The sequence below is a fragment of the Alligator sinensis genome, unplaced genomic scaffold (genome assembly GCF_000455745.1).
Source record: "Alligator sinensis unplaced genomic scaffold, ASM45574v1 scaffold989_2, whole genome shotgun sequence".
Lineage (NCBI taxonomy): Eukaryota > Metazoa > Chordata > Crocodylia > Alligatoridae > Alligator > Alligator sinensis.
Genome location: NW_005842162.1, coordinates 1,682,123 through 1,705,725, shown reverse-complemented (window position 1 = coordinate 1,705,725; position 23,603 = coordinate 1,682,123). Strand labels below are relative to the sequence as shown.

Below are 23,603 nucleotides of genomic sequence, written 5' to 3'. Positions count from 1 at the left end.
CCCCCCAGCACCCCCTGGATGAGCCATGGCTCCATCTCATGCCCTGCCCCACCTCAGCTGGGCGATGCTTGCCCCAGCCTCAGCCCCACTCCCTCCCTCACACAGGGACCTTGATCTGCACCCCCTCTGCCTCTTCTGTCCCTTCCACCACACCAGACTTACCAGCTGTGCACAGCTGTATTGGAAGCTGGATAGGTATTGGCCGATATGCCTCCTTAAAAATCAGCTATCGGTATCGGCCCCCAAAATCTCTATCGGTGCACCCCTCGTAATGGGCAATTAATTCCACCTAGTAATCAGACCCATGGAGTTCTCCAAGAGATATGCTTATTATGTGAACTTACTTTTTATCATTATAAACACTAACCACTAAAGAAGTCTTTACTGTGCCTCACCTTTCTCCTGAATTGCTCCGGTTTCACTTTACAATACAGTAAAATCTCTTTAGAAAGAAGCCCCAGGAGAAAACTTCATTAGAAAAGAGTGTTCACTGTAATAGGGCTAGTCAATCTGCTGCATCATAATAATGAAAAAATTGCTCCCTATTGCAGGATTGTTAAAAGCAGGGGGTTATTATAAAACAGAGGTTGATATAATGGGGCTCTATTGTATTTTATCTACTTTTCTTCTAATTATGAAAAGATAAATGATAGTTTCAATGCTTAAAATCTATTCACACCTCAAGATTTAAAACAAAAGACCAGTGGCACATGCTGCCTCAACAGTACATTTTCATTAGATGGAAAACACCATTTTACCCTTGCAATAGGATTACTGCTCTTGCTTTTCTTCTTACCTCAACTGAAAGGAAGTTTGGCATCCTAACAAGTAAATTAACATGTCTAAGCCACTGTAAGATATTCTTGAAAATCTAAAAGTTCTGAAAAGCCAAAGATAATAGAAAAGGAAGAATTAACATATCATATTCCTGTATGTAGAGGTTGTAATCAAAATCTGAATCTCATTGTGCTAACCACTGTACACACAGACAGTGAAACAGTCTCTATCCCAGAAAGAATTTACAGTCCAAGCAAGCAGAAGGCTAGGCATGGGAGGGGAAACGGGTTCACAGAAAGGTGAAAAAAATTGCCCAAGATGACACAGTAGGGCAGTGGTAGAGATGGGGACAGATCCCACTTCTCCAAATTCTTAGTCCTACACCCTATTTGTTTGACTGCATTTAGCAGCATCAGATCTGCCTCTTTATAACTGCAAATAAAAGACACAAAAGCCTGTTTCTTAAAGTCTGAATTAAAAGCAAGGACATATTTCACCTTACCACAGACTGTAATGGCAGTTATGGGGTACACTAGTACTGACCTGGAATATATGCATAGATGGATATTCTATGTTTTTTAGCTAATTTTCTTACTGCTGAAGCACCCTGACCTTGAGACAGTCACTTAACTGTTCTGTAAAATCTATACAACACATCTTGAACAGCAAATTTTTCAATTCAAGTTCATGGACTTTGCCTAGGATTCCAATTCACACAGTGGTTTTATAGAAGAGTAATCTTCTGCAAATCCCAATACATTTGAAAGAGCTGCCTTGAATCCTAAAGGAATACATTTCCACTCACACACTGAACAACCCTAGAAGGAAAATGCAAGCCTATTGCCTGGGCACTCTTGTGTTGTATCCCCTAAACTTGGGAGGCCATTTGGACAGTTTCAGGGAAGGCAGGTTACTCTCAAATAATTCCTCCCATATTTGATTCTTTGACTTTACACTGGACAGTGGTACTCTTTAACAAAACACATGACTGCTATAATTGACCAAGATAACTACATAAAGTGGGCAAAGCCTGTAGAGATGCCTACATGACTTAAGAGACTAAGTCTCATTAACTTTCAATAAAATTTGAGCTTTTAACATGATTTAGGTTATGAAAATGTACCTAGTGACTGAAGTAATCATATGTTAATTGTTACTGACTAATAATCCGAAAAGCATTACATTAAATTAAATGTTTATGTCAGTGAAGCATTAAGGTCTAAATTTAAAACAAAGTCAAAGGCTGCCATTTCCACAGCAAGTAAAACTCAACCAGATTTTATATCCTCCCCTCTCTATATAGCATAGAAGGAAACAAAATGCCACATGCAATGGAACAGCAAAGGAACTGTACTGGAGACAAAGGCAGCTACATAGGACGATTATACCACCAGGTGTTTGCTGTCATGCGTACCATCCCAACTCCACACTGATAATGGCAGTACAGGACAAAAGGGGCCTTTGCCAGCAGAAGAGAGAGAATGCAGGGAACATACCCATCTACACAGCATGCTCCTTCTAAAAAACAATTTAAAATTCACCAGCAAAAAGGCCTATCACCATACAGTGCACACCATCTGAAATCTACCTGCCCATGATATTTTCTGTCCCACTTTTTAAATACTATAGAAATGACTACTTGGATTACACTGGCTCAATTCCATTCACAGCAATCACCTGCTGCCATGAGTCCTCCAAGTAAAACCTTCCAACTGCTTCCTCAGAAGCTAGCTTAATTTTCACTTGGGACAAACGACCACACTAAGGCCTTCTCTATCAGCTCCTGGCTGTTGCCAAACCCAGTTCCCCCCAAATAGGAAGAGTGCAAAATTAAACTAGGTGCTGGTGTTCCCATCAGTGTTATAAAGACTTGTCCTGGGAGAGTGATGTGACATCATGCTCAAAGCACTGATGGCCAAGTGGGACAGTTATCACTGCTACCAATGGTGGAGTTGTCCCCATGGCAGCAAGAGCTAGAAACTTTATAGAGCAGAAGTGATCAATCCATAGCACGTGTGCTGCAAGTGGCATAGGCAGCCTCTGTGTGGATTCCACGTGGCAGGTAGGGGAGAGAGCAAAGAACACCAGCAGATAGGGCAGGGAGCAGAAAGCATAGCAGCAGATTGGGCAGGGAGCAGAAAGAATAGCAGCAGATTGGGCAGAGATCACAGGGCAGGAGAAATGGACCTGAGTGGCACTCGGGAAGGATGAGATGTTTACCAGATGGCACACCTACCAAAAAAGGTTGGGTCCTACTGCTTTAGAGGGAAAAGCCTAATGTAATCATAGCCACACTGCTTACATATTGCAATATAAAAGGCAGATAGTGTAATGTGGTGAATAAAGGAAGAGAATAGGGATTTGGCAGCACCATCTCCAGGCCAGGCCTAGGACTATCACCAAGAAGAACATCCCGTCCACCCACCTGCTTTCAGCTGAAGAATACCAAATCCTGGGAATGAGGCAATGTAGCTGACTTAGAGCAGCATAGTGCTCTAGCACTCTCTGTCTCCCTGTCTTGGACATGCTTCTCGGTGAACACTGAGGGTTGTTTTTAAGACAGCTACCCTGCCTTATTTCCAGGATCTGGAGTATGCTGAGCAAGAACAAAGAGGAACCAAGCACTCCTCAGCAGCCATCATGGGCATGACAAAAATATACCCTGGATGTTAAGAGACTGGGTCGTATTTGCAGCTCCCTATACAAACCCACCCAACTCCAGATGCAGTCAAATAAAAGCTCTGCTCTTCTAGAAGTAAATCCCAAACAAGAGGCCTCTTTTGAAAAGGTACCCCTCAGCATCACTGTACCTCCATCTCCCCAGCCTGTGAAACTGGTGGGAAACCTACATTTCTAAAATCTGAGATCCTTCTGCGAAAAAAAAATCAATCTAGGCATCTCAAACATTGCGCGCTTATCCCAGAATACTCTTGGGACAAGAGTCAATATCCTTATGCCCATTTTACACCTGGGCAAGGGAGACACTAAGGATGTGTCTACACTAGGCACAGCCCAGCAGTGTATAGACTACTCTGCTGGAGTTTATAGTGTGGGCCTTTTGTCTGAGATTGGATCCAAACAAGTCACCAGCAATCCCTAGGTTTCGGAGAGTCCTAAGCCAAGTTACACGTCTGACCGTTGTATTTAATAGCAGGCAGGTGGACCTGTGACACATACAATCTCCAATCCCCTTTTTGAAGTTAAATACCCTCCACCACATCCTGTGACAGTCAGTTCCTCAGGTTAATTACGCATTATGTTACCAAAAAAGCACTTCCTTAGCTGCCTACTGATTTCATCAGGTGGCCAGGCTGCATCAGGTACCTGACCTAGCTGTTTCAAAGCTAGCTGGAGCATGCCTGTGGCACTGGAGCAGACTGCAAGACAGGCAAACCACAAGGGAGCAGCAGCAGGCTGTCTTGGCAAGAGCTCCAGGCTCCTAGTCATGCACTTGCAAGGGGACTTGGGCCCCTGAACCATGGGGGTGCTTTCCACAGCCCTCCCTCCAGTCAGATGAACCTGGGGCGCCAAGAAGTCTGCAGCCTGCTTGCTCCTTCATGGCAAAACCTTCCTCTCCCCTTTTCTTGCTGCCTGGAAGGATCATAATCCTCAGCACATTTGCAGAGGCAGCGAACAGAAGGTGAGGGGGCAGGGCTGGGAGACAGGTGGGAAGGGGTGGCTGTACCATGAGCTGGCCCTGCACAGAGCACCTTGCCAGAACTAGCCACCTCCCAGCTTGCAAGGGCTGCCATGAGTGGCAGCAAAGGAAGCGGAGTCTAGCCCCAGAGCTGGATCCCCCACCACAGCTGCTGGCCCCAGCTGCCTGCAACAGGTGGCTGAAGCAGCACAGGACCACCCCTCAGCTGGGCAGGGAGGGAAGAGTGGAGGGAGGAGGGTCACTCCCTGCCAGCCCAGCCCAAAGCTTATGCATGCAAACCCACTTCCCACCCGCCCTCAGGAGACAGCCTTGCCCCGAGGGTGCAGCTCCCTGCACCCCTCAGCCCTGGCTCTTCTAGGATCATGGGAAAGTAGGGCTGGAAGGGACCTCAAGAGGTCACCTAGCCCAGCCCCCTGCTCCCCCTCTGCCACCTGGCCTGACCTCAGCACTCGGTACACGGGGCCCCCGCTGTAAGCCCCTGCCCCAGGCACACGCGGGCTCCGGCGGGGCAGGCCATTGTGACGCGCGCTCCCTCCCTTGTGACGCGCGCCCATTCATTCCCTCACGCAGCGGGGCAGAAGTCTCCAGGCAGCCGCCCTGCGCAGGGCCCGGGCCCGGGGCAATGCTGCGGGACGTAGGGGCCGGCCTAAGGGACCTCCCTCCCCGCGGATGCTATAGCGCCGGTGATATAAGGCAGAGCGACCCCCGCCGCCAGAAGTTAATCCCGTGCAAAGCACCCCACAGATGCTGGTGGGGGGAGCCACTCACCTTCCGCCCGAGGTGGCCGCGCTGCCAGTGCAGCCCAGAGCAGGGAGAAGCGGAGCCAGGCTCCCAGGCAAGCCATAGCCGTAGGCAGCGCCGCCAGCCCCGCCGCCGGGGTCTTCCGCTGGAGCAGCCTCGGCCGCCCCTTCCGCGGCCCCGCCGCTGCGGGGAGAGGCACCGGCTTCATGCAATCGCCCCGCACGCCCGGCTCCACCTGGCTGGGGTCAGCTGCGGGGGTGCAACTAGTCCCGGAGACTTCGGCAGCGAATCGGAAGCCAAATGTCAGTGGGGCCCGGGAGGGAGACGCCGCTTCCCCCACCCCGGTCGCCCTCCAGTGCAGCGGCGCCAGGGGCTGCGATCAGCACCAGCCTGTCCCTGAAAGTTGTGCAGCCCCAGCTGGGCTCGCAGCCCGGCCAAGTCCCCTCGTGCTCGGTGCCCGCCGCTTGCAGGGGCCGAGAGCCACAGCAGCGCCCCGGCAGGTCGCTCTGTCCTCCGACCGGCGCTCCCGAGCCCCCGGATCCCACGACGCCCAGCTTTGGGGGCGGACAAGGGGCTCCTTCGCCTGGGAAAGGGGCTGGGCCCTTGGTGCAGCCCCTCGCCTCCCAGCCTCCCCGCTCCCGCACTGCTCGCGGCCGGCGGGGAGGGAAGAGCCTCCCCCTCCTCCCAGGAAAGTTTGTGCTGCTGCCGCAGCTCTCTGCTCTCCCGCACGCACACACACACCACACACACACAAAATGCGTTGCCTCTCGGCTTATCTCGGTGCAGGCGATCGCTAAAAAAGATGCAAAAGGAACAAATGACAAAGGGACTTTGATCCCAAAAGCTTGCAGAAAACGAAAATTTTCTTGCCATTTTCTTGTTGGTCTAATAAAAGGTATCATTTGGAACCAAGAGTTCTAGTTTTTTGTGTGTCTTTTTGTCTCAGACCAACACGGCTACCAAGTACACCCCTGAAAGGAACAAACAGCGCTTGTGGTTGAAGAAGCATTACCCCCTACACACACATTGCTACTGGTTATGGGTGGAAAACTATTACTCCACACACACACACACACACACACTCTCTCTCTCTCTCTCTCTCTCTTGTGGCTGTGATTGTGGCTGGGCTGTGGTTGGAGAAGTATTAAGCCCCCTGCACACACCAACACACACACACCGCTACTGGTTATGGCTGGAGAAGTATTACCCCCTACACACACTTGCCTTTTAAGTGTATGATATTTTTTCCCAGACAGGCAAAGCTCCTGCAGCAGGTCTGGGGAGAGAGAAGCTGGAGTGGGAGGGGAGGGCAGGGGGTGTTAATTATAAAGGCTTGGCAAAGGGATATTTGCAAAGACAAAGAATTCCCCAAGAAGTAAAGCGAGATCCTAGAGTCCCGCATGCCTGGAAAGGAAGAAAAAAAAAATCAGCAACACCAGAGCTGGGATCCCCTGTTTTAAAGAAACTCCCTCTCTATCAGCATGAAAATAGACCCAGGGCCTGGCTGGGATTCCAGAAGGTCACATGACAAAGAGAGAGAGCAACCTGATCCCCCCTGATTAATTCTGCTGGAGTTTATAGTGTGGCCTTTTGTCTGAGATTGGATCCAAACAAGTTGCACAGAGCCAAGGCCAGGGGAGGTCGTGAGATCTCTCTATGACCTAGTAGCTCCCATTGAGAAAACTGGCGCTTTGGACAGCCTTCTACAACAAAGTCTGGATCCTGTTCCCACTCAAGTTTAAGAGGTTTTCAAGGCCTGGCCCTGAGACTGGGAGTGGCAAAGTGTCTTATACAGAATACAGCAGCATTTGTTTCACATGAGCTCCTGTTGTGGGGTGGCATGATCCACTGGACAAGAAGTCAAGGAGAGCTGTCTTCCGTTTCCAGTTCTGCCACTAATCTGCTGTGTGACCTCAGGCAATCACTTCACTTCTCATTCTCCCACGCTGGACTAGGGGTAGGCGACCTTTTCCTGATGTGGGACAGAATGACCTATCCTTGGGCAGAGGCAGGTGGGGATTAGGACCTGGGCACCAACCACCACTTGTTCCCACAGCAGCTAGTGCTTCTCTATGTCAGCATGGGGAGAGTGCCTGCAGCTGGTCCCGCACCACTGAATATTGCAGAAGGCCAGATCCAACAGTTCTGCGGGCCACGTGGCAGGCAGAGATTGCTGACCCATGGCTTAGAGGCAGGCACCATCTTCTGTTATGTGAATGTTCCAGGCCTGGGACAGTGAGTCTCCGATCTTCAATGGAGACTCTAGGTGCTGCTCTAAGATAAATACTTAGCCAGTGATACTACTTGCCCACTATACCTTGTTAATATTTAAGCTACAGTCCTGATTCAGTAGGGGTGCACACAGTACCATATCTATACTCCTGGTGGAGTCTTTTGTATCAGACAAACTTTCAGTATCGGGCCGCCCTTTGTCAGAGATCATGATTTTTTTCTTGTAAAAATCTGTATCACATCTGTGATATCAATGTCTTTAAATAGTTAATTCTCAATTGATAACATCGCCAATTCTGGATATGCACAACATTAAAACGTTTTTTAGCAAGTGTAATTTTTTGTTAATTTTCGGGCCCCCCTTTCTGTCTGGGCTCCAGGCAGGTGCTCAGTTCGCCCATGCTTGTGTCCAGGTCTGGGTACACATGGACACAAAAGGCTCTCTCATTCACGTGGTGCCAGGATCAGCTTTTTAGTTTACAAAGGCACTGGAGTAGGGACTGTGATACCATACTACATCAAGAATAATAATTTAAAAAATGAAATACAATTCAGTGGCACAACCAGAGTTTATTGTAAGGCTGCTTGGTTTTCCTTTACTGATGTTTCAGTTTGGACTTGAGGAGAATGACCATTACTTTTGCAGCCTTTCCAGAGAAAACTTCAGCAACTTCATCTTTAAATATATTTAAGCAATAATGTCAGGTGAAACAGAATGTTGTCACAGGACCATGGCCTCCTGCTGCTGCTTATGAATAAACAAATGTCAGGGCAAATCCAAGACATTTATTATCAAAGCAGGAGGCACTGATCCTGTGCCAGTGCTGAATTCCAATGACTTTGTTTCTTTTATATAAAAGGAATGGCCAATGTTGATTTAATTATATTGGGCCAGATTCTAATATCTCTACTTAGATTGAATAGTACCTACCCCCAACTAGTCTCATGATGTGAGGAATGTTCTTATCCTGCCTTGCTTTTTTGCATGGCCAATTCGAGCTAAAAGGAAATGAAACTGAGCTTTTTAAAAACTAAACTATATTAACAAAAAAATGCATTTGCCAATTATTGAATTGCACCTAAAACATTGAAATCTGCCTTCTTTTGTCATTTATTCCGATACGACCAGAGGTTTTTCCCATCCTAATTTCCCAGAAATAACGACTTCTGAAGTGACAGAAGTAGATTGCAGATTTTGTTTAATTACAGTATGATTGTGGGTCAATTCTGTTGATTTCCATAGGACCCTAAAAAAAAAAAGCTTTTTTGCTTCTTTTTCTGAGTAGGAGGAGAAAGATTAGTGGTTTTTGCTTTTGCATTGTAGCATACTGGAATTTCTTAGAGTGAAGAATTCTAAAGTTTGTCATGCCAGAATACAACAATACAACCTTGCTGCCACTGAAGGCAATGAAAGGTTAGCCATTACCTCAGGAGGAGCAATGTTGAGTCTGAAGGCATGTCCATATTGTCTTCTGACTACTTGAAGTGTTAGCAAATAATGGCTCACAACCTAATCTGATCTTCTGTATCACTGATACAGATTCTTTCAGTATCATTTATTTTAGGATGAGTATAGCAAAAGCTTTGTTCTTTTTGCTTGGCAGAGTTTAAGACCTTCAGGATGATTATTTTGGTGCCTTAGCAACATTAATAATGGCATTTCCTAGCTTTTGAGCACTTGACATTGCACATTTTGGTGACTTTATTCTGGTCCCACAACCAATGAAAGAATAACAGACTGAAATTAATAATCTGGTATCATCAATAAATGTTTGCCATAAGAGTTTGAAGCTGTGTGTCATTTTGGTTTGCTTTCACTTTGATTTTTGTTTATAGTGTTCACAATTTTCAACTCTGTAGGAGTACTTTGTTGAAGCTACTAAAAGAGAATAAAGAATATGCTTTGCTTTAGTATTATTCTCAGAAAAGAAGATGACAAGCATGTTAATATTGCAGAGACAAGCACTCAACAGTTGCAGGCTACCAGTGCAACTTAATTCAGCCCTTTTGTACATCCACATTACAATACAGATTCTAATTAAATCTTGTCATAAATATTATTCTACAAGATGCCTGCCTCTTGATATTTTCTCCCCAAAAGTTACTAATAACTTGTGTGGGGTGGCTAAGGTCCCAACTTTTGGCCATCTAACTTCAGAAATATTAAAGCACTCAGATTTCCAGAGGGTCAGGTGCTTGGCAAACACTGAAAACCAGGTTTTTTGATGGTGTTATAATTAGGTATCCAAAATGACTGGTTTTGAAAATCTTGCCTACACACACATGGGCATGTGCCATTACAGTCTATCATTTTTATATTTGTTAGTAACCGCAACACTCACCAGGCGGTTTACCAGTTGAACCAGGGGGCGGGTGGATGACCAACCCACCTTGCGGACAGGCCGGGGATGAAAGGGACACTGACTCAGTTGGAAGATAGTAAAATTGAACTTAACGTTTACTTACAGTAAGATTCCAACAGTGGTTACACAACAAAACGACAGTGGTGAAGCAGTAGTTAAAGATGACAGGTAGGAGATAGCAATTGCTTTTTCCGATGTACGTGCGGATGGAGAGCTCACTATTCAGTGAAATAATAGCCAGGGTGTGACTATTCGTATGCGTATGACTATTCGTATGACTATTCGTCCATGGGGACACGGATTCCTGGACAGGGTGATCAGTCCTATCCGAGGGCTTGTGTGGAACCCGGGACCCTGCGCTTTAGCGCGCTGTCCCTTTTATAAACTCTTCAGCCAATCAGAGGAGGCTGCTGATTTACAGTTAAGAGAGTGTGTCTGCTGGCCAGGCAGGCACGCTTCTCCTGCAGCTCCTGATTTGTTAAGGCTGTCTGATCACGAGCTGGTCGGCCTCATGATCATGAGCTCTTCACACGCTGAACATGACCTGCTCTCGTGTTCTGCATTGGTCTGGCATGTGGGCTGAGCGTTTGGTCACCTTTTGTACTCAGACAATATTATATATAAATAATATAATGCATGTGCATGCACACACATAGGCACAACCTAAAATCTGATATGACATATTAGCTTAGGAGCAGAATACCAGTAATTCTTTTGACTTCAGTTAAATTGAATTACTTAATGTGTGTGCCATTGTGTCAGATATGAGAATCTACTCCAGTAGTTCTCAACCTTTTCCGACTCAAGACACCCATTGTTAGACTTAAGGCATCCTTGGAAAACACCCGCTCTTACCTTTCACTCATTTTTTGGCTACAGAACAATAATAGAGCAGTTCTTCTGTTGCAAAGAACTCAGAAAGATTCCAGCCAGGTCAGGAAGTTTTTGATACTATGGATTCCTATTTGAAATCTCAGGATTTATTTTTCGCATCATGTGTAGGTGTTTGCACTAATATTGTGTGGCACCCTGCAGCACCCTTGAAAGCAGTAATACTTGCCTCCAACCCATCTGTCATCTAGTTTACAGGGTGGGAAATTTGGTAAAGGGAAAGCAGTGGCAGCATTAATTGCTGCAACTTCTGGAGCTGCAGCAATTAATGCTGCCATTGCTCCCCCAACACCAAATTTCCTGACCTGTGGGGATCCCTATGGGCCAATCCATTGGATTGTGCTGGTATGCACTCAGGCTTGTACATAGAAAACCTATGGGCCATGGCTGGATCTGACACACGGGTCTGGGACAGCACACAGGGGGCTAAGCTGGTATACAAGATTGCACCTGTGGACTGACTACATGATAACCCCATGCTGGATCCAGCCCCTGAACCAACCCTGCCAATTGGATCCAGCCATAGCTTGTTGAGTCACTGACCTAACACAATGATTTGATAATTTGTTCCTACCAGCCTGCTGAAGTCTTTTTCTCCTGCCCACTTTAAACAAAGTTTTTGTACTCATATGATCAGACCAACAAACACCACCCTGCTTTATCATTGTTCAATGGTAATGTTTCAATCATCTGTTAATAGTACTGAGGTGTGAGTGAGAGAAAAACTTTGTTGGATACTTGATGAACCCCACTAAGCTATGGTGCTACAATCATTAAAATAAAGGTAAGAAATAAGATGTAAAACTGGGGCATGGATCCAAAATGCACATAGCAATTTGCATGATGAGCCTCTTTCTGCTTTACCAGGCCAGCACTCATTAGATAATAGCAGGTGTTAATTATAAGGAGAGGAGCAGAAAGAAATAATTAACAGCAGTACACATGTTTTAACATTAACAAAACAAATATTTTATATTAATTTAAAATACAGCGGAAACAAGGAAGTGAACTGTTAGGCCCAAATCTCCTTTCACTTACACAGGTGAAAAACAGGAGCAACTCTGTTGATCTTAGTAGGAAGCTTTTGGTATAAAACTGGTGCAAGTGACAGGAGAATCATAACTCCTAGTAGTCACTTCACTAGCTATGGAACAGCCAAACAAATACATTTTTGGTACCTGGTGGCATTTTTATACCTGGTGTACATGCAAGAGGAGAACAACTGTATGAAAATGTTCTGGCTACCTGTTGTCTTCATCATTTCATAGTCTCATTTGGAATGAAGGGTATAAACAAGAGGTCCTGAAAGTAAACTGGAAGCATTTTCTTGCCATGTAAACATCTTGCTGAAATGGATGGAGGCTGGCAGAAAAGTCTAGCTTTCCATGTGGGCTCCTTAAAAGCTGGATGGTAAAACAGCAGCTTTGAAATCTCTTTTAAATCTGCTTCAGCTATACAAAAAGAACAGCTTCAAGAGACAACACGATCTAGTGCATAAAGCTTTGTTGGGACGAAGGAGTCAAAGGTTCTAGTTCCAGATCTGCTACTGGGTGACTGTGGTCAATTAACTTCACCTCTGCCCTTGTTTCCCCTCCTATTCTTCCTTTGGGTTAGAGGCTGGGACTCTAACCTGGGAATGTATAACAGCATTTAGTGCTATGCGACCCCAGTCCTAGCTGGGTTCATACCAATAATTATAATAGAGACTAACACATCAAGAAATTAATGCCTTCTTGGCCACCATTCACTGCTTTAGGTACCCCCCTCACCCCGCTCCCCAAAAAAGAGATGAGAACTGATTGAAAAATAATCACTCATTAAGGAACCCAGTTTAGTGCTTTCAGGACATTAACTCTGCTGAAATAGAATCATAGAGAAGTCGGGCTGGACTTGCTTTCCCCCCCTCTCAGGCCAGTTCCTTGTGGATCGCTTCTTCCCAGAAACATTTACCAGCTTTGGTGACCTGTACCCCAACCTCTGTCTTACTGAACATAAATTAAAAGAATTGGCTAATTGGTCAAAATTATATTACTGGTATTCAGTCCTGAACCTGTATTTGGACCCACTAGTTCCTATGCAATTTAATACATTATACATCTATATGCTATTGTCTCTTGCAATTTCAGCCACACATGGGATTCTCCATGTCCTGCCCTAAACCTGTGTACAGCATAGCCATATGGTGTTAATTGTTTGTGATAGTGTACCATCTTCAGTCAAAGTCATAGAGAAGCAGGGCTGGAAAGGACCTCCAGAGGTCATCTAGTCCAACCCCTGCCCAAGGCAGGATCATCCCAATCCAAACCATCCCATACAATCATAATCTAAACTTTACATAATACTACCCTCAACCCTGACACAACATAGACCTACCACCTAACCTGCCACAGATAAAGCAGGGGAACCATGGCAGCCAATGTCCTGCTTCTATAATATGTTGTCAATATATGCTAAAGAGGTCCCAGATAGAGAGCCATATCCCCAGCTAAAAAGGAAGGCAAACCCCCCCCCACAGGTCTATAAGAATATGATCATTGGGTAAAATTCCTTCCTGACCCCAAATATAGTGATTGGTCTGACTCTGAGCAAAGGGGGAAGATCTTCTACCCAGGAACCTCTAGCTTTGCTCCTAGCAGGAAAATCAGCACACCCGAGTTGAAGACCAAAGGTTTAGCTGTAGCAAACACTTAATGCCTCTGGGGAGGCTTAAAAACACCCTGACATATAGCCAAAAAAGGAGGAAGGGGGAGGGGCAAGAGCAACTAGCAAAGCCCAGAAGCTTGGGAAATACCCATGGTAGAAAACAGGCATAACTACACTTAGATCATGCCCAGCCAGTGGCTATCCAACCTTTCCTTGAACACCTCTAGTAATGGAGAGTCTAATTTCACTACTTCACTATTCTAACAGTGAAGTTTTTCCAGATATCCAACCTAATTTTATTTTGCTGCAACGTCAAGCTGTTGGTCTGTGTCCTCCTCTCCGCAGCAAGAGAAAAAAAAGGTGCTTTCCCTATTCTTGATGACAGCCCTTAAAGTATTTGAAGACTGCTATTATTCCCCTCTTAAGCAACTTTTATGTAAGCTAAACATGCCTAGCTCCTTTAGCCTCTCCTCAAATGAGTTGCCTTCCAAGCCCTTGATCATTTTTGTTGCCCGCCTCTGGACCTTCTCCGATTTCTCAGTGCATTTCCAGAATCAAAAATGAATGTCTGTTCACTTGTTTATTGGTTCAAATCTACGCAGCTTAGATTAACCTGCAATGATTTAATTGACTGAGCCTCGGGCATTTTGATTGTCTGTACTTAGCCTGTGTGATAGGATACTGGGCAAAATGGTTCAGTAAATGGCAGTTCTTATGTTAGGTATCCAGGTTGTAGTCGTGTTTTTTAAGCAAGCTTTCAGGCACAAACACCCTTCATCAGGCATTGGAGAAAAGATTGTAAAAGTTCTCCTGGGTAGAAATGAAAGTTCATATTTCATAGGATTTCACATGTTCTTATGGCAGCTGTGGACAGGTCTCCCTTTCTTGTACCCACAAGCATAAGTAGAGAGGGGGAAGGAGAGAACAGGAGGGGAGGGGATGTACCACTTAGCACGGAGGGGAAGTGAGAAGGTGCAGAGAATGGGGTGAGTTCTTACCTGATTCAGGGACTTTAAAAAAAAATCTCTTGCTGCTTCTCCCATAGCATGGTCTATCTCGGCGGTTTTCAACCTTTTTTCATTTGCTGAACCCCTAAAAAATTTCAAATGGAGGTGCGGACCCTTTTGAATTGTAAGCGTGGGTATTCACATACTTTTGATTGATTGTAGTCATCTTTTGCAGACCCCTTTGACATAGTCTGCGGACCCCCCAGGGATCTGCAGACCACAAGTTGAAAACCACCAGTTTATCTGGCCTAGTGATGGTGGGGAGGCTGGGAGCAGGGATGCAGCCACCCCTGCAGTGCCAATAACTGCTCCTGAACCCCTTTTTCAAAATCCTATGGCTTCATTGTTTCCTTTATCTCCCCTCTCCTCTCATTTTCCCTCACTCCCCATCCCAGACTTTGTTTTTCTCAGCCTTTTGTTCCCTTTTTCTCCCCTCTTCTCTGTCCTGCATATCATTCTGTGACACTAATGTTTTCCCTCATCTTCTCGCTTTTCTCACAACAATACAATTTGCAATTGCTGACTCTTAAGCAGCAGTAAAGTGACAAGGTTCTGAACAGCTGCTTACCTGGGTGTGGGGAAGAAATGCATTGTCAGTTCAAAACTGTTTTTGGAAAGAACAATCTCCTTGCTCAAGCTGTGGTGGGGAAAGAGGGACTCCTGCATGTTCTGAGGTATCCCATCCTAAAATACAATATTATACCTTATACAATTAAACTGTACCTCATTGTTCAGTTACCTGTCCTTCTTTGGGCTAGAGGTGGATAACTGTGCATCTCCAAAAGTCCTGCTCCTGCTCTTGCCCATATCTTGATAACTTCTATTTTCCTGCTATGAATCATACAGCTTCATAAACAAGTTGCACGCTAATGTCTTCACTCAGTTATGCAGTAGGGTCCCATCCATGCCCCCTTTAAAGGCAAAGGCATAACAATTTGAGGGGGCTGGGAAGCTTCTTTATAGGGATCACAGTCAGAAGGAAAAACAGTTTATGGGCTAGCTGGGTGATCTGGGTTCCTGAGGAAGGACATTTCTTCACTGAACCATTCCAGCCCTTCATAAAGTTTCAGACTCAGTCCATGGCAGAGATACAAACTGTTTCTTTCTGGTTCACCCATATATCCACAGAAATGCATAGTATTTATCTGAATCAAAACAATGCTAGTCCCATCACATCACACCTAAAAGAACAGATGAAGGACAGGATGAAGAGAAGACCTGTTTTGCAAAGAAAGCATTGAAGCGCAAGCTGTTACAATCTGTGTAAAGTCTGAAGCTGCCATAATAGTTACTTGCATTAATATTGAGTCTTCTGTTCCAAAGGAGCTGTTAAAGTCAGCAACAGAAGTCAAGATCTATAATGCAGAAGCTTTTAGAAATGTATCAGTTCTGGGAGCCAAATAAAAAAATCTCTTTTCCTTTGAGCGGGCTGGGGGAAGAATGTGGATTTCAAAAGGAAAAAAATATTCCTGAAATCATTGGTCAAAGCATATGTTTTAGAACTTTCTATAGGCTTGTAAAACATCACAGATCTATGTATTTTTTCTACCTCTAATTGCAATCTGGACGGATATGACTATTTCTTGTTTGATTTTTGTTTTGAATATAGTTTCATAGAAGCCCTTACAAATTCCAGTTAAAAGATCTGTCTAAATCTCAGAGCAAACCTCAGGCTACTAAAGTTAACAGGGGCTTTGAGACTGTTTTATTACACTTGGCTTGTGAAGGAACATCTTGCAAAGTCATGCCATGGGTTGAGTTATTATTTATTATTTCTACTTTGATAGCACAGAGTCACAGGTAAAGATCAGAGCCCCCCCCCCCCCGGCAATAGGCAGCATACAAACAACAGGTAGTTTTGTCCCATATCTGCCCCCATTTGAAGCCCTGTAGAAACATCTAGTCCTGTCCCCCATTTCCTCATGGAACCTATGAATCACATTCAGCTTTTTCATCCTTATTATAACAGCTCTATAAATTAGTATTAATTAGTACTAATTAGAAATACCCTAGACTGGGTACAGCCACTCAGCAACCCCAAGGATCTAAGTTAAGTGGTTTTCTATAAACAGCATAGTTTAGGGGCAGGGGGCAAATCTTAGACCAGGCTCTCCCGTTTTTGTACCAGTCAGTTTATGCATGCCAAACTTCTGTTCTACTATGGGCATAAACCTGCTTCCAATCACTTATACAGGTAAAAGTACAATGTCTGTACCTGGCCTAAATGCCTCTTTCTTTTTTTCACTTGCCAAGTGATTGGCCTTAATTATACCACTTGACAATGACTTCCACAGTAGAATTGTGTGTTATATAAAATAATATTTTGTTTGATCACATTTAAATTTATTTTCTTGCCTTCAAATATCTCCTTGCTCTTGATTGATGAAAAAAAGGGTGAGGTATGTGATGTCTATCCAGTACTTCTCTGTACTATTAATTATTCTGCATATTTTATCACATCATTTCTTATTCAAGCTCTTCTTTAATTCTAAACCATTCTAATCTTTCTTGAGAATTTTTCCATGACACTAACAGTTTTTGTCACTTTAACCCCTCCAGCTTTTGCTATGTGTATCAAAAGCTTATCTTCAGATAGAGATCAATATAAAGAAGTGCACGAGAGAGTTAAAAAAACCCACAAAATCGTACTTTTGGGGGTAACAGATCTGTACTAACAGGGGAGAGTCCTGTACCTCTTCTGAACCTCCAAGAGTTTTCCACAAAAAATTGCTAGTAAATGTTTGAGCCTCCCCCTTCCCTACTCCCACACAAATACCCAAACCCTGTGGGTTCAAATAGTACATAGGTAACATATTTAGGGAGATTTCTTACACCAGAAAAAAACCATGTCATGCAAAATTTTCCTAACAGATATTCGATAGCAAAGACAATTCAGCTTTAATAATGCTTTGTTGAACTGGAAAGCAAACAGCAACTCCTTTAGAAATCAAGTGAGAACCTCTTTTGTTTGGGAGTTTTCCTTGGCACAGGACAGTAATTTAAGATGAGCTTTTGTTCACTGCCAGAGGCTGCAGTTGCACCCTAACTACTTCACAATTCTCATAAGAAATGCAAACAAAACATTGATATAAGATGCCATGCTCTTTCTTGAAGATGATTTAAACTTAGTCCCCAGGATGCTGACATTTAAATAAAAGATTTGCTTAACATTAGTGTGTTCTTACTTATTTACAGCTAGTATTGTTTTACAAGGAAGGAAGGAAGGATTTGTTGTGTCTGTACATACAAAAAGGAATCCTTTTGGATTAACAGTATAAGGTAAGACATTTAATGGGTTTCATTTTACCAGAGAAAAGACAACTTCCTCCTATATATGCTGATTTTGTGATAAAGGTATAAGCTGAAAGTCACTCCTGCACAGAAGGCCAGTACAAAGCCTATTACTCCACATAAATCCCCTACTGCTCCATATCATATTTTGTTCACTCATTTATTAAACAACAGCAACATTAGATTCTTATATAAAAATATATTTTGGGAATGGTTCCTGTATTCTACTTATTTACATTTCTTGCTTAAAGTTACATTTTTAAGAGTCAAATTTTGACACTGGTCTCCATGTAACTTTCCACATGTCCTTCAAAGCTAATAACACCGGATTTAATCAAAGGTAAATGTCAGTAACCTAGTACTCCAGAAAACGTCCTCTGCTCTGAGCTCTGTTCCTAACTCTGCCGCTGACTGGGAGCATGACCATAGTTAAGGCATTTAGGCAAAGATTTTCAAAAGAGACTAGTGACTGAGTACCCAAAGTGACATACCTTATAAAGGTCTGATTTTCAAGGGGTTAGTTCTCAGCACTGTTTTTGCATATCAGACCCTTTAAAGGTGATCTTAGACAAACACCCAAGATAGTCATCACCTTTGGAATAATAATAAAAAAAACCCTCTCTTGTTTTCCCTCTGTGTAGACTAGGGACTGTGTAGACTACCAGTCTGTGGAGACTGCATGTATGTCACAGATGTATTAAGAGATTTATTAATTACTGACTGTAAATTAATTGAGATCATCCCATTAAAATATAATAAGCAACAGATCTCTCTCTCTTTCAAACAACTGTAAACTGAAGTGGCATGTTAAAATTAATTTTATGAACAATGGAGAGTATCTCCCCGCATTTTAACTTTGCATAATGATACATCCATACATTATCTTGGCCCCCTCTACATATGCAGGTAAAGGTTTGTTGGGATCTAATGTACAATCCATACAATCACACCTCCTGTCATGCCACATCCCAGGCTCTTCCTGCCCCGGCAGAAAGCAGGCTCCCATGGTTGGGAGCCCCCTCAGCTGACAGGGCTTCCAGCTGCAGGGGTGCTCCATGCACCCCTGGAGCTGGTAAGATCACAGCTGTGTCCTGCAGCTGCTGGGATCCAGAGTCCTGCACTGCCAAGGCTGAGAGTCTCCTCAGCTGTGGGAATCCAGCACTGGTTGTGCATGGTGTAGCCCCGCAGCTGGGAGTCTGGTCAGCTGACAGGACTCTCAACCACCCTGCTACACGTGCAAATTAAAGGTGGATAGTAACCAGATATAGAGTTATTACACATTTTCAGCAATAGTTTTATAGTTGGTTGAACTTTTTATGGCATGATTGTTAATTTGCATGTATACCAGTCTAAGTTAATTGCACAATTTGGCAATTGAGTAATACAGGCAATATGTAGAGGGTGCTTCTGTCACCTCCTGCAGCTAGTGAATGTGGATGGGAGAGGCCATGTCCTCTCTTCTACATATTCACAGTAGTCCAGCCCAAAGCCACCTAAGCTCTGTTTCAGTTGGAAGCCCCTGAGGTATGAGGTATTGATATAAAGTTACTGTCAATGTCACATTTATGGTTATTTCTAAAGCTTTTACTGGGAACCAGTCTCTCTCTCCTTCTAAAAATGCTTGTTTTATCTCTTCTGAAGCTTATTTTATCACACCAGTTTATTTTATGGTAGCTGGGAAATGAGATTTAACTAGCCTCATGAATACATCCCCCATGCCACTTCAAACATTTGTTATTGCAGATAAAAAATTAAAACAACATTTGAGCTCTTCCACTGTTTTCAGTCCTGTCTGCTTTCCTTGTAAACTGTCAGACTAATCCACAGGGGACACGCTGAAAGCAATTTAGTCATAGGACTCCTCCTGCTGGAAAGATGTATGTCCTACACAGGACAAGAACATAATTGCTATCTACTACCCTTTGTATTGTAAGGCTTTTTATAAAGCTGATTTAGACTTTACTAAGGTTTCCTAGGATCTCCTCCCCCAGCAAAAGTTCTAATGATAGTAGTTATTAATTCCATGCTCCCCTTGTCCCCTTCTGCCACACGCCAAAATCCTAAAGACGAGTACGAATGAATCAAAGGTACAGTATCATCAGCCTGGGTTATCAAGAGAATGAGAGAATCATAGAAAGTGAGGGTTGGAAGAGACATTGGGAGGTCATCTAGTCCAACCCCCTGCTCAAACCTCCAAGGATGGAGTCCACGACCTGGATAACCTGTTCCAGCGCTTTACTACTCTGCTAGTGATAAAGTGTTTCCTAATATCTAACCAAAACTTCCCTTGCTGCGACTTGAGACCGTTGCTCCTTGTTCTGTCATCTGCTACCACTGAGAACAGTCCAGTTCCATCCTCTTTGGAACCCCACTTCAGGTAAATCCGCTCTCAGTCTCCTTTTCTCCAAACTAAATAAGCCCAGTTTCCTCAGCCCCTCCTCAGAAGTCATGTACTCCAGCTCCCAAAACATTTTCATTGCCCTCTGCCAGACTCTCTCCAATTTGTCCTCATCCTTTGTGTAGTGGGGGGCCCAAAACTGGACACAGTACTCCAGATGTGGTCTCACCAGTGCTTAATAGACAGGAATAATCACTTGTGTTGATCCACTGGCAACACCGCCACCAGTGCAGCCCAGTATGCCATTAGCCTTCTTGCCAACAAGGGCACACTGTTGACTCATATTCAGTTTATTGTCCACTGTAACCCCCTAATCCTTTTCTACAGAGCTGCTGCCCAGCCAGGCAGTTCCCAACCTGTACCAGTGCATGGGATTTTTATGTTGTGCAGAACAGAAATAGAAATGTGGCTGTTGGATTGGTATAGTTAGGGACATATCAAATTTGTGATTTCTGCAGAACCTGTGAATTTGGTCTCTGTGAAAAGCGCAGTCCCCACATAAAGGGTGCGAGGACTGTGAAAAGGTGCAAAATCAGCAGCAAGTTGGGGGGTGGGAGGGGCAAGCACTATAAAAACAGAAACAGGCAGGAAGCCCTGGCATCCTGAAGCATGGGGGGAGCTGTGCTGGGGTGAGGATTTTCATGGTGAAATACAGCAGGGTCCCCCCAACCCCCATGCCTCTGATTGGCCAAGTGGCTCCAGAAGTCCTGCCCCTCCCCAAGATTAACAGATTGCCATCTGTCGATCTCTGGGGGAGGGGCAGGACTTCTGGGACCCCTCAGCCAGAGGCATGGGTGGGCCTGCCCCACTCTTCCTGGAAAACAGCACCCGACGCCATGCACAGACAGTGAAATTGGGGGCAGCCACGCCGAATTCAGTAGGTCCCCAAGTATAATAGATTATAAAGAATTTGAGGTGTAGGTCATTTAATGGTAATGGGATATCCACAAACATATGTATGAACCACCTCTGGCAGAGGCAAGGTTGCACAGTGGTCTCATGTATGAAGTGCGATTTTGAAGGTGCATCTCAATTTTGAAGGTGCATCTCAACAAAAGAAAATTTGTTTTTCTTTTTTTTTTTTCAGTGCTGTTCTTTAAATCGATACAGGGGGCAAATGTAACTCCGCATTTGCTAGCTTGCTTACACTGAAGCATTCATGCTAGCCAGATGTATGTCAAAATCTATCCTGTCCCCACCAGTTCCTCCTATTGCTTTTTATCCTATTGTAGAGGCGCTAAAGCAGGGGTGGGCATAATATGGCCCATGGGCTGGATTTGGCCCACGGGGCACCTAAAAAAATTTGGAAAATTAATATTTATCTACCTTTGGTTCCTGTAAAAAATGACAGGAACCAGTGGCAGTAGGACCCAGGGGAAACCCAGTGGCTCCCACAACAGCATGGCCTACCCAGCCCCGCCCCCCCAGCCAGAAGTCCCAGCAGGGGTTTCTGACCTGGGAACATGTGGCTGCCCCGTGCTGGAAACTCAGGTAAGGGGGAAGGGCAGGGGAGGACCCCAGGGAAATGTGGCCTGGAGAAAAGCGGCCCCTCGCCTGCCCTGTGGCCAGCGCCCCACGCTGCAGCTGCTCACAGACTGCCTGAGGCTGCCTGTGCCTGCTCAGAACAGCCCCGCGCGGGCTGTGAGCGCCTGCAGCAGAGAGTGCCAGCCATGGAGGGGGCAAGGGGCTGCTTTTCCCCATGCTCAGCACCAGCTTCTTCCCTGCCAGCGAGCAGGGGGTCAGGGCTGTGTGCTGCCCCCCACCTGTACTGCGAGGCTGGGGGGCAGTGAGCAGCTGCAGGAGCCAGCAGGAGCACGGGGCCCGCACCGGTGTCCTGGGGCCTGTGCCAGTGGGGCCCAGAGCAGGGTGGCAGGAGCATGGGGTCCCAGCTGGCAGGGGCTCTATGGAGCTGGGCCAGCTCCTCCCTCTCCGTTGGTGCAGCCCAGCCTGGCTACACAGACCCCTGCCAACCTGTGCCCTACTTTGGGCCCCACCAGTGCTGGCCCTGGGACATTGGTCCCAAGATGGTGACCAGGGGTGGGGCACCTGTTGAGGGGCAGGGCACCTGTCAAGGGGCGAGGCTACCCATGTGGCCCTCGACAGCCTGCCAAAACTGGGTAGGCAGCCCTCCGCCTGAAATAATTTCCCACCCCTGCACTAAAGGCACAATCTAATGCTGAAACAGATGGCTAATACACAAAATAGCTACCTCAAGCTACAAACAAAAAATCACCTTTAATTATTTCCACATACCCCAAAACCAGCAGGAAACACAGCAGTGAGACTATGCATAGGCATCTAGAAATATCTATTTCATACCAGATACACTCAGAGATTGAAACAGGCATTAGGTTCCATCACTTGAACAATTAATCTTGGCCAAGATGTTGCAAGAGTCAGCAGCAGTCCTGGATTCTTTGATTTTTGGGTGCTCAACTCAAGACATCAGAAAGTGGCCTGATTTTCAAAGAATGGGGGCACAGCACTTTCTGAACAGCAGTCTCCTTTCTGATATCAGAAGCTGAACAGACATGAACTCACTTTCAAGATCACTGGTGACATTTAAAAAATGTGTTCACTGCTTCTCATTGCAGCTCAAAGTGCTGCATTCCAGAACATATTCACCCTATGTAGTTGATTAACTTCATATTAATCACAACCTGCATCTAACAGCTTACATTCTGAAGACAGAGAAGACTGGCTATATTTGAACATGAAGATTAAATACTTTTGGAAGGTGAGATAAGATAAGAGTTATATTTAATCAGATCATTCATTGGGAATAGTTTGAACAGTGCTTTTGATACTTAATCAACAGGCAGCTGATAAACACCACTACTTGTAACTGTTAGCAACCTGGAAAACTCTTCTCTCTGGTATGGAAAGGCTAATCTTGCTAGCATTAATTTTGGAAATGGAATTTGTGACATCCATATCCCACTTTTAAAAATACTTTCCTCTCCACATCAGTATTTTTGTGGAAAGCTTCTTAACATAGTCTGGACCTGTGTGTTCTAAACAGCTCAGCAGTTTACTTTCTTTGGTTTGAACATTAGATCATTAATTCTCCCAAAGAGTTCAAGTGAACCCCTCTGTATTTTCATTCCTTGTTTGTCACTGTACACTGTTTGTCACTGTACTGTTGTGTGAACTGTACATCTGTGATTTCATTGCCTGTTTCTCTTTACTTACAGCTAAAGTTAGCTACATATACGGCAACTTAAAAAGGAATCATGCATGATTCACATTTACTACATGTGTTACAGTGCTCTATTCTTACCGTTAGGCACAGCAGGGGATGATTTTTTTTTACACTAGTATAAATAACAGACATTCCAAATCAGATATGTAAATTCTCACTAGCTTACAGTTAGCAAGTGCACACATTTTTAGCTACAAAGAGGATGTATGACTTTAGATGTTGTAACCTGATTCACCTTATTTTATCAAATATTTTTAGATCTTAATCTAAACGGCCAAATCCAGTAAAGCTTGTGTGAGCACAAAATGAGAAGCTGTTAAAAAGCTAGCAGAGAGCTACAGAGCAAGAATGAAAGATGTGGAATGGGTAAAAGGTCTTTTTGGGGGGGGGGGGGGGGGGG

General features: G+C 44.7%; 1 protein-coding gene across 18 annotated transcripts in view; it reads right to left on the bottom strand.

Moving 5' to 3' along the window:
• The window catches only part of FRAS1 (Fraser extracellular matrix complex subunit 1), a 418,617-nt gene that overhangs the window by 354,130 nt on the left and 40,884 nt on the right, over window positions 1–23,603 (bottom strand). For 3 of the 18 annotated variants that reach the window (XM_025206570.1, XM_025206571.1, XM_025206572.1), the window contains exon 1: window positions 5,204–6,076. The exons of the other annotated variants lie outside the window; for them this stretch is intronic. In XM_025206570.1, coding sequence (XP_025062355.1) covers window positions 5,204–5,384 — 181 coding nt within the window. In that variant the 5' untranslated portion in view covers window positions 5,385–6,076. Of the gene's footprint in view, window positions 1–5,203; window positions 6,077–23,603 lie in introns of those variants that run through there. 18 annotated transcript variants of the gene reach the window in all.